The sequence below is a fragment of the Pongo pygmaeus genome, chromosome 1 (genome assembly GCF_028885625.2).
Source record: "Pongo pygmaeus isolate AG05252 chromosome 1, NHGRI_mPonPyg2-v2.0_pri, whole genome shotgun sequence".
In the NCBI taxonomy this organism is placed as follows: Eukaryota; Metazoa; Chordata; class Mammalia; order Primates; family Hominidae; genus Pongo; species Pongo pygmaeus.
Window position 1 is genome coordinate 70075069 of NC_072373.2, and position 11215 is coordinate 70086283.

Consider the following 11215-nt stretch of genomic DNA (forward strand, 5'->3'; position numbering starts at 1 on the left):
TGCGTGGTCCCTCTTCCTCTAATATGAAAGGAGCCTAAAAAAATCTATCAATTTAAGTTGGTTCTGGCTGGGCCGCGATGGCTCACGCCTGTAATCTCATCACTTTGGGAGGCTTAGGCAGGAGGATCACGAGGTCAGGAGTTCAAGACCAGCCTGGCTAAGAGACCAGCCTGGCCAGTATGGTGAAACCCCGTCTCTACTAGAAATACAAAAATTAGCTGGATGTGGTGGCGGGCACCTGTAATCCCAGCTACTTGGGAGGCCTAGGCAGAAGAATTGCTTGAACCCAGGAGGTGGAGGTTGCAGTGAGCTGAAGATTGTGCCATTGCACTTCAGCCTGGGCAACAGAGCGAGACTCTGACTCAAAAAAAAAAAAAAAAAAAAAAAGAAGTTTCTTTAGGACATTGGTCCTCCATCTTCTCAGTTGGAAGCTCCCGGAAATAAAGTCATCTTCCTTTACCCCAACACCTTCTCTCAACTTATTGGCTGTCATGTTGTGAGTGGTAGAGTTTGGACTTGGCTGTACTGCTAATGATACCACATGTGCCATTATCATTCATGTGAGATGTCACATTGGAACCATAATGCCCACTGTATCCATTAAAATTAAGTGAGGTGTCAGCTCACTTAATTTTTTTTTGAGATGGTGTCTCACTATGTAGCCCAAGCTGGAGTGCAGTGGTGCAATCTCGGCTCACTGCAACCTCCGCCTCCGGGACTCAAGTGATTCTCGGTGCCTCAGCCTCCCAAGTAGCTGGGACTACAGACGCCTGCCACCTCGTCTGGCTAATTTTTTGTGTTTTAGTAGAGACAGGATTTCACCATGTTGCCCAGGGTGGTCTCGAACTTCTGAGCTCAGGCGATCTGCCCTCCTCTGCCTCCCAAAGTGCTGGGATTACAGGCGTGAGCCACCGCACCCAGCCAGCTCACTTAATTTTCATGGAATACAGAGGGCATTATGATCCCAATTTTACAAGAGAGAAAACTGAGACACAGAGAGGTCCCCAAAGTTGCCTAAAGTCACACAGCAAGTGGTAGAATCAGGATTCCAGCTGAAGTCTGCTTCCACATCCCACCTTCTAACCGCTGCCACTAGACTGCTGCGTCTGCTGGGGTGTTAGGTCACAGGAGAAAAGAGATAATGGCTTTGTGACCCGGGAGCTCCTCCTTCACCTCCTCCTGCCATCCTCAGCACGAGCCAGCTGCGTGAGGGGTGCTGTGTGCTGGGCTGGAGGATGGAGCCATGTGCCACTCCCCCCTGAGGCACACTGGGAAGGTGCAAGCGGCGTGTTCTGAGAGGTTGTGCACTACTTGGTTCTCCAGGCGATGAAGGAAGGATGGCCGTTGGGAGGGGGAACTGGTGGAGAGAGGGGCCAGCTGGGGAGGAGGGTGGAGGAGTAGCTTGAGTCAGACTGCGGGGGAGGTGCTGGCCGTCCTTGTCACTGTTCTTTAGAAAATGCCTCCGTCAGTGCCTGAGGTTCAAGGAGTGTGGGCCGTTTTCTTTCTGAGTTCCGAGCAAATCGAGCTGGGGGACTCCGGGGTATGCTGCCCTATCCCGGGAGTCTCAGTCTTAGGTAGTTTGGCGAACTTCTCCTGTAAATAATCAATAGCCCCTGAATAGCACGTGTAAACTAGAGCATAGAAAACTGGGTAAGATGTTTTTATGGTGAAAGAAGCTTCTCCTTGAAGTCCCTGCAGAAGCCCCAGGGGCAGAGTGACACACACAGGTTTTGGGGATGTGGGCTGAATGATGCCATTATGGGGCTGCTGGAATCTGGGGTGCCAGAGCTATTGGTTGGAAAGCCCCCGGGTATGAGGGCAACGTGCCACTTTGACGACAGCCTCTGCCTCCCGCTTTTTTGGGCCTGAACAGTGCAGAGGATGAAAACTTCTCACCCAGCTTTCTACATTCAAGTTTACAAGTGCTACTCAGGAGCCACTGATTATTTCCAGGGGAAGATCACCAAACCACCTAAGGCTGAGACTCCCGGGATAGCGCAGCATGCCCCGGAGTCCCCCAGCTCAATTTGCTCACAACTCAGAAAGAAAACAGCCCACACTCCTTGAACTTCAGGCACTGATGGAGGCATTTTCCAAAGAACAGTGACAAGGACGGCCAGCACCTCGCCTGCATTCCTCAGTCTGACTCAAGCTGCTCTTCCACCCTCCTCCCCAGCTGGAGCTGAGGCTGAGGGCAGTTGAGGGCCACCAGGGAGAAGAGCTGGGTCAGGGCCGTGACCTGCCAGCAAGCACTAGGCCAAGCAGATGTGCCGGGTGAGAGGCTGGAGGCCGAGTCCGGGCTGGCTTCCCTACAGTGGCAAAGGAGATGGCTGGAGGTTGGGATGGGTGCAATGATAAGTGTGCCTCAGGGTCCGGTTTCTGCTCCCATAGGACAGTTGTGGTGACAGAGCTGTGGCCAACTGCTCCCTGGGCCAAGGGTGAAGGAAGCTGTGCTCCCACTGGTGCTAGGGAAGGCTGCTGCAGGGCTGGAGGCCTGGGTGCTGGACTGCTGGGACAGGCTGCCTGCTGCACCCCCAAGCTGCAGTCAGGGCTCACCCTGAGGCCCTGAGGTGGAGAGAGAGCAGCTCTCTTGTACACACCCATGTGCACATGCGCACGCGCGCACGCACACACACACACACACACACGGCGCTCTCACTTCATCCCTGAGTTCTCCCTCCCACACACAAAGCTAGTTCCCAGTTCTCCAGTCCCCCTCCATCCCTCTCCGCTTCTGTAGTCTCTGCTGGGCTGCACTGGGGATCTGGTCCCAATTCCCCTCTCTTCCTTTGCTGCCCCTGTAACAAAGGGCTGGCCATGTGACATGATCTCCTCAGGCTTCAGAGAAGTGATTTTACCCTGAGCTACACAGGCAGGAAGACCACCAGCCTGCAAGGTGTGTGTTGGGTTGGGAAGAGGGGAAGGGCAGGTAGCAGGGGCCGAGGCCTGGGTTGCCCCACAGGGAAACTCACTATCCTCAGCAGGGCCCTTCAGCCACTTTTCCAACAAACAGCAAATCTCCACCGACTGAACTCTGACTGAGGCAATGGGGGTATGCCAGGCAACAAGGTGGAGGTTTGCTACCGTGGGAGCAGGGAGAGCGTGGAACACAGATGCTCTGGGTGTTGAAGAGGAGGCTTCACCCTTAAATCCACACCAACTGCCCCCTTCACTTCCCCCGGTGAAGAACGAAGGACCCTGTGGGATTTCTACTTCAAATCTCTCATTTATTCCGACATCCACTTGGTTATGACTCCAAGTTATCAAAGATGCAAGACAAGAAGTCTATAGCAGGAGTGGTGAAGTGGAGGTGGAGAAAGACGGCGGAGAGGGTTATGTTCCTGGCCCCTCCTTCGCTTCCAATTTAGGGCACCGTTTGAAAAGAGTACAAATAGTGTCCCTTAGCACAGACTAGACAGCAGAAAAGGACAGTGCAGTTGAGTGGGGGAAGCTTCCTTTTCCACAGGGTGGGGCCCTGCAGGTGCAGCGGGCAGGCAGGCAATCTCGAGCCTGGTTGGAGACTGTGCCCTAAGCAGCATGGGCTATGTGGGGAAGAGCTGGGGCCCACCATCTCTCCAACGCCCCAAACCCAGATTCTGATTTGTGGGGCTAGCAGGGCTTAGCTAGGAAAGCGGTAGGAGGGAGGGGATTGCACAGGATGCTTGCACTCAGGGACCCCATCGATCGGGGCAAGAAGCAGGTGATGGTTAACTGGGTCTTGATTTTTACAAAGGCAGGATGTATGAATGATGTTATTTCTGGCAAGGAGGACGTGGCTGCTGTGGTTGATTGGCTGTGGAATTCCAGGGGAGCAAGGCACTAGGAAGTGGGGAACGCTGCCAGGCCCAGCAGCTCATCAGGAGCTTGCACTTGGCCCAGTTAGGGCTGGCCGTGGGACACGCTTGTTGAAGCTGCTGCCGTAAGCTGCCCCTCTGCACCAGGAGACAGATCCCATTACCCCACCTACAGCTGCTTCCTGGTACGAGAAGAGTTACCATTTGAAGTGACTCTGTAGGAGAGTCTGACAAACATGTTTGCTTTTCACTGACAATTAAAATTGTTTTGCTGCTAATCTTGTTTTATTGTGGTCTTTCATCCATCAGCAAGCATCCCTGCACACAAAATCAGAGTTGGGTAAATACATCCAGACTCTGCCAGGATTAGGGCAAGAGGGAGTGGCCTGGGCCGGGAGATCTTTTTGGGAAATTCTCACTTCTTGGAGCACTAAAGGGTCGTTAGTCTATCTGGGCAAGCCTCATTTCCCTGGAGAAAATGGAGTCTCAGAGATTAGTGACTGGTCCTAGAGCTAATGAGTGACCAAAGTGTGACCAGAGCCCAGGTCTGCTTCTCAACCCAGGGTGCTTTGATTCCAGATTGAGATGAAGGTGACAGGTGCATTAATAGTGGCGCAAAAGATGTGCATTCCCCTCTTCCTCCCTCCCCGCTCCCTGCTCCCCCAGCGGCACCCTGACCTTCCTCAAATGCAGAATCAAGATTTCAGCAGCGGGACCAGCCCTTTCCCTGCCCCACCCTCCTCGAATTCGGTGACTCAGGAGTGGGAAGGGGGTTAGCTATGCCCTTAGAAGGGGGCCAGCTTCTGCAGAGGCCACTGGAAAACTCATCAGGGTTTTCACTCACAAAGCATAAGGCCACTGCCACATTCTAAGTGGGAAGTCGGAGTTGGAAATGAGGCTGGTGTGAGATACAATAAACGGCTCATCGCCAGGAAACTGGGGAGTAGCGCGGCCAAGGGAGGCGGCGGCGAGCGTGGAATCCCAAGGCTAAGTCACATCCCTCCCATCCTCAGGACTGGGATGTTGCTCTGGTGGGATGAATGAAGATCCCGCTCCACGGCGTCACCGGTGGATGCTCACGTAGAATGCCGGGCTCTGGGGGACTTGACGTGGTTTCAGCCGCTGCAGCATCGCCCCACAGAGATTCCGTGCTCTTCCTGTTCACCAGCCCGCTGGCTGCCATGGGGATTGGTCACGTTAACCACCTTTCGTTCAAGCTGTTTGGGGATCAGACTTTTCCTTCTCGATGGTACATGGGAGACCTTTCCTCTCTGCAGCTCCTGAATGTACAAAGCCCCTAGTGCCTACCCGTGGTTACTGGTGTGTGTGTGCGTGTGTGTGTGTGTGTACACCTGGGAACGGTTATGCACACCCTCACAGGACTGCATCCATGCAAGCTACTCAGCGTGGTGGGTTGGGCCGAGAGACAGCTGGTCTCTTTGCTAAGCTACCAGAAGTCAGCTAACAAAATGAAAAAACTTTTCCAGCAGGGGGCGCTGGTTCCTAAGGCAGAGAAAAGATTTCGAGGAACACAAGGTTAGACACTTTCTGGTGCAGTCCCCACAAGCCACCTTAGGCTTTAAAGTCAACTTGACGCGTTCCACGAGGAAGGGGGCAGGTGAGATGTGATACGTTCAGGAATCGACGTCCCTACGGGAGCAGCTACAGTGACAGCAGTAGCTATGGTAACCAACGTACAAAGCTGGGTTGTGAACTAGCTGTTGGATTCGTTTCAGCAAGCGCGTCCTGAAGCAGTGCCGTTGACGCCCCGCCCCTCGCTTCTCCTGTGCTGTAATTGTAGCTCTCACTTCTCTCCTTGCTCTCTGTCCCCTTTTCCTAGGCACGGATGCTTCATCTCCCGAGGACCCTGGAGGCCTCCTGAGCCTTTGCTGAGCTTTCCCTGGTGCTCCTTTTTGCAGTCCAGTGAATCCAGGGGACTGGGGCACACTGCAAGGGCTTGTGGTGGTGCTGGGGCTGCCAGAGGAGTGTCCCAACCGAGAAACTGGCGAAGCTGCAGACTCGACCTAGCAGTCCCCCACCTCTGGCCCACAGAGTTGGAGCCAGGCCCTGTCCTGGTTCTCAATGCACTCAAAAGCTTAAATCCTAGTAAACCCTCCACTGCGGAGCGAGAAAAGCCAAAGAAAGAGAGACAGCCCATGTGGGGCTGTTGGAGGGTTATCCATCACCCCCATGGCCCCCGCCAGGGCAGCAGTGTGGGTGTTTGTGCGGGTGGGGATGGAAGGATTTACACGTCTGTACTAATAGCCCTTGGATTGGTGAAGGCCTCACACCCAGAGCCTGGCCAGGTCACCGGGTAACTCTGGGGTGCTGCCAATTTGAGGGATGGGGGTCCCCCCTCTTTGTAGTATGTGGGAGCAAAGGAGAGCCTCTCGCCTCCACCCCCATTGGGCACCATGTCAGCCGTCCGTATGTAAAAGGGGGAGCTGTATGGGGAGCAGGTAGTGCAGTGGCTTGCGGCCACCCCGCAGGGCTGGCTGCAGGGCTCGCTGGTGAGAGGCGCCAGGCTGCCTCTGCCGTCCAGGGCTTGGGAGCTGCAGGCATTGCAGCTGGGGCCTCTGGGGTGCGTGGAAAGATCGTGCTCCCGCTCCTCCTCCTCGTCTGCATCCTGGGTTCCGCTCCTCTTGCAGCAGTAATACTGTGCGGAAGGGCAGAGGGATGCCTGAGAGGGTGAATGCTTCCCCCACCCCACGCATTTTTGAGTGTACACAGGTGCCCCTGTCCCCTGCTCCATGGAGAACCTAGTGCCAGGTACTGAACCCCAGGGGCCTGCTCCACAAGTTTCTAATCCCAGCTTTGCAAGGCCAGTGCTGCTTTCCTTTTCCCCTCCCACCACTCCTCGCAGTAACTCCAGGCTCTAGTTGAGCCGGGCAGGGACACACACATCATATTGAGGACGGGGCTGGAGCTGCTGGCGGCAGCTTTCAGAGCCTCCCCAGAATGGTCCTCTTCGCACTCCCCTGAAATCTCAGAGGTGCAGAAGACACAACCCAATGACCCCGTATCTTCCCAGCACACTTTCTGTGTGCTCTGAGTGGGCAGGCTGGGCGGTGCTTAGCTCCCTTCTGACCAGCCTCAACTCCCAGCCTCCTTGACTTACGCCTGCCACATTCCATGGCTTTGGGCTCTGTGGGGCCTGAAGTCGGCCTCCAGTTTCTGCCCCCATAATGAAAAAGAGGTTTGCTGGTGGCCTGGCAGCTTCTGGCTACAGGTCCCGGGGACTGACCTGGAGCCTGCAGTAGCACAGGACGGCAATGATGCAGAGGAGGATCACCGTAGCTAGGATTCCGCCAGTGATCACAACCGTTCCCGCTGTCATCCGCCCGGCGCCCCATCAAACTCTGCAAAGATGTGCGGAGGGCTGAGGACCAGCTGTGGCTGTAGCCCTGGGCTGGGCCGGGGGGAGTCTTCCTGGAACTGCCCCGAGGCTGGGGCAGGGGGCCTGAGAGCAGCAGGTGCAGGGAGGGCCAGGCCCCAGGGGCTTCCTGAAGGCTGAGGACGACTGTGGCTCCAGACCGGGCCAGCCTAAGTGGGGGAAGTTGGGGGTGTTTGGCAGAGGGGCAGGTAACAGCTGCGGGAGGGAAGAGAGAAAGCTGAGTGCTAATTCTACCCCTTGCTTCTATCCAGTTTCAAAAAGTTCTCAGGATCTTTCCCCTTTGGTGCTCTTCTCGCCTTTCCTCTCCCCTCATACCCTTCTTAGCTTCCGCTTTTGCGTGGCTCCAGACACAGAGGAACAGCTGCCGCTGATTGCGGGGCTCCTCCCTGTGTGGCATCATGCTAAGCACCCCCACGCATCTTACCACATCCTCGCGATAACCCTTCGGGGCAGTTATTAGCTATCCCTACCGCACGCATGCTGAACGGGGCTGAGAATAATTTGGCTGCGATTCCACCCAGCCCGTTCATCCCAAAGGCTGTGCTCTTGATCCCCGCCCTCTTGGCACACACCCCAGTGGTCCCTGAGCCTTTGGCCCGGGCTGGCGGGGAAAGGGCCAAATCTCGAAAACACCGGTGGCTCTTCTCTGGCTCAAACCCGCACTTCTTTTAGGGGTATCTCTCTTCTCCTTCAAACCCTCCTGGAAAACAAAGGCAAGGTGAGCCCAGAGGGAGCGGTGTGTGGCATTCTGGGCCCTGGAAGGCTGTGGCCAAGTTGGGGAGACTGGTCCTGGCTTCTGAGGCTGAATGAACAGAACAGAGGCAAGCTCTGGGCATGAGGCTGTCATGGCTTCAGGTAGACTCTCCTTTTAGATCAGTGAATGGGGATTTCTGAGCCTCCCAGGTGAACTGGGACCAAGGGGACAGGAGGGTGGGGAATGGGAACTTGGCATCTTGGAGATGGAAACATGACTACAATCACTTACATTCAGTAAAGGGAACGGTGACCTGCAAAACAACAGAAAGGACAGAGATGTTGGAATAAAGAGAGTTACTCACTGAAAAAGGCCAGAAGGGTTACATGATTCCCAGCCAACCCTCATTTTGCTTTCTTCACTGTGTGGCATGTCATCAGTGAGCCCACAGACCCCAAAGTCCGGGTCTCCAGCTGGGTCTCCAGCTGCTAGTAGATAGACATTTCAGTGGATGTCCCAGTGGTCATCTCAAACACAGTTATGACTGGTTAAAGTCATCACCCTGCTCTCCAAATGGATTCCCTGCCTCCAACCTGTCTGTCTCTGTTGGTGGCTCCATCAGAGCTGCCCCAAAGGGCTTTGCAAGTTGTTTATTACTCAAAGGGCAAGTGGGGCTAGAACCCAACTGCACTGTGCTCACAAAGCTATGCACCCTGGTGTGTTCACCGGGTAAAAGGGGTACCTTTATCTCTTTACCCAAAGATAACACCTGTCCACCACTGTCCTCCTAGAGAGCTGCACCTGCCCGGCAGCGCGGCTCCAAATCCACTCCTGCTCTGTGGACTAGCAGCGTGGGCATCACTTGGGAGCGCCATTAGAAAGATAGCATCTCAGGCCCCCCTCAGGCCTAATGAGTCAGAGTTTGCATTTTAACAAGGTCTCAATTGAGTAAGTTGCACATTAGAGTTTGACAAGCCCATGGGACATTCCCCTAGCTGCCCAGAATTTAAACTCCTCAAATTCTCTTTGGCTATCCCAGTCTTCTGTCCCCCACACCAGTGAAGACTCGTCACCTCTCAAGCTGCACTGGCACAATGGTTTCCTAACAAACCTTCCCAGTTTTGTCTCTGAGTACCCTTCCTGCCACCAGCTGTTAAGCCTTCCTTCATACCCCTGGGCCTTTCTGTGACTCTCATGCACCACATTGCCTGCAGGATACATTTATCTGCCCATAAACTTTTAGAGACAGCTTCAAAGGCATTGCCATCCCCCATGTTCCTGCACACTCACCCTACTTATCTTTCCCTCCTCACCTCCCTTTCTTCCGCCTACGTGATCCACTGCCCCATCATGCAGTCCCACTGTTCTTTTTTTTGGAGACAGAGTCTCACTCTGTCCCCCAGTCTGGAGTGCAGTGGCACAATCTTGGCCCACTGCAACCTCTGCCTGCTGGGTTCAAGTGATTCTCGTACCTCAGCCTCCTGAGTAGCTGGGATTACAGATGTGCAACCCCACACGGGGCTAATTTTTGTATTTTCAGTAGAAACGGGGTTTCACCATGTTGGCCAGGCTGGTCTCAAACTCCTGACCACCCACCAAGGTGGGTGATCCACCCGCCTTGGCCTCCCAAAGTGCTGGGATTACAAGTGTGAGCCACAGTCCTACAGTTCTTAAGCAGCTTATTGCCTAGTGATGAAAAGATACGGGGCAAACCTTACGATACAGTGTGAGACTTGCAGCCACAGAAGTGCAGACCAGAGCTGCGGAACCCAGAGTGGGGCAGCTACTGACTGGGGGGAGATGCTCCACTGCAGGTGTTGCATTGAGTTGAATCCTAAAAGCTGAGTGAAAGCTTATCCAGTAGACAAGGTGGGGAGGGCAGAATGAACAGTCCAGGGGTGTGAGAAAACAGTTCCAGGAACTGCAAGGGATCTGGCGAGGCTGGGACAGGCCAGGGCAGGCATGCAGCTGGAGAGGCTGCAACCCGGGCAAGGAATCCAGATGAACTCTCTTGGAGACTCTGGGGGTTTCCTGAGGGGGCTTTTGACAGGGGAGCGTGTGGTCTTTCTTTTTCCATCTGTTTAAATCCTGCCCATCCTTCAAGGTTCTGAGAAGCCTCCCCTGACTGCCCCAGCCCTGAAGCTGTCTCACTTCTGGGCTCCTATTGCAATGCCCTTCATGGTTTACTCTTCAAATCTCGCTTGGTGGGATAAGAGTCAACTTTTCATGTGGGAACATCTTGACTCCTCCACTATATTATAAGTCCTCTGAGATCAGGGGTTGTGTCTTACACCGTCTCCTATCCCCTGCAGCCTTATACACCATGCCTGACACATGGCGGGTGCTTAATAAAAGCTCACTGTTTAGCTTGTCACAGCCCTGGCAGTTATGACTCTGACAGACCACCAGGGGGCAGCAAGCTGTACCGCTCAGCTCAATCCCATCTGCAGACTTGAGCGTCACTGTTCCAGACCACTTTGATTTTGCCCAGGTGCATGGTGGGCCATGCTTCAGGGGTTTCTTGGGGCATCTGGAGGCGGGGTCAGATGAATCTCAGCGTGGGGAAGGCTTAGGCACTTTCACTACAGCACCACTTCATCCCCCCACCACTTCCCTGCATATTCATCGCTGAGGGCTGCTTATGGACAGAGAGGTCTAGGAGTGACCTGAAGCTGGGGAGGCAGCAGTGATCCACCCCACAGACAGGCTTGGACTAGTGTTCCAGGATGTGCCCAGTCTATTTTAGGAGACAGGGAATTATGGAGAAGCCGTATAAGAACAGTGCCCTCCCTCCTCCCTGCCCCTGTGCTGGGCCACCCCTCTTTCAGGACCACGCAGGCTGCGCACAGTAATGGCCTGGACATCGGGGGCATGGCAGTGTGGGCAGAGCTGGGGTTCTCAAGGCCCAGGTTCGAGGATCACCTGTGCCACTGAGCAGCTACCCCATATTGGAAAATGACCTTCTTTCTCACTTGTAAAGCAAAGATGAACAAAACACTCAGCTCTCACATTCCTCTCTCGTCTCCCTTGCCAGTAGGATTGCGAGGAATCGTAACCAAGGCTCGTCTCTCTTCCTCTGAATTCTCAAGTGTGACTGTGAGGAACGAGGGGGATGGGTGTGAGAGCTCTTTGTAAACTAGAAAAGACCCCACAAACATGGTTTTGGGGGGCCTCGACATGTTGTGGCTGTTTAGGTCTGGCCTTAAAATCATAAGCCAGGAAGGGACATGTACAGGGTGTGAGATGAACTAATCAGCTCTCAACCAGTTTCCCTGAAGGCCCAGTACTAATGGAAAAAAAAATTTTTTTTTTGAGACAGGGTCTTGCTCTGTC

The 11215-nt window shown here is 54.4% G+C and overlaps 1 protein-coding gene and 1 long non-coding RNA gene across 2 annotated transcripts; one reads left to right on the forward strand and one right to left on the reverse strand.

The window, feature by feature from the left end:
• The first annotated feature begins 1143 nt into the window (after nucleotides 1-1143).
• On the forward strand, nucleotides 1144-4070 carry LOC129016523 (uncharacterized). Its single transcript, XR_008494866.2, has 3 exons — nucleotides 1144-1299; nucleotides 1874-2274; nucleotides 2392-4070. It is a non-coding gene; the product is annotated as an uncharacterized LOC129016523 (long non-coding RNA).
• On the reverse strand, nucleotides 4058-7185 carry LOC129016410 (protein FAM163A). The gene is made up of 2 exons (XM_054455784.2): nucleotides 7039-7185; nucleotides 4058-6450 (listed from the first exon to the last, which is right to left on the reverse strand). The coding sequence occupies exons 1-2, from the start codon at nucleotides 7129-7131 to the stop codon at nucleotides 6040-6042; spliced, it is 504 nt and encodes a 167-aa protein (XP_054311759.1). The 5' UTR covers nucleotides 7132-7185; the 3' UTR covers nucleotides 4058-6039.
• Nucleotides 7186-11215: the final 4030 nt, after the last annotated feature.

Bases quoted from the DNA above. Each gene is read 5' to 3' on its own strand.
- LOC129016410 (XM_054455784.2), bottom strand. From the start codon at position 7,131: ATGACAGCGGGAACGGTTGTGATCACTGGCGGAATCCTAGCTACGGTG. The intron at 6,451-7,038 runs GTCAGTCCCCGG...CCTTCCGCACAG, and splicing joins TGTGCTACTGCAGGCTCCAG to TATTACTGCTGCAAGAGGAG.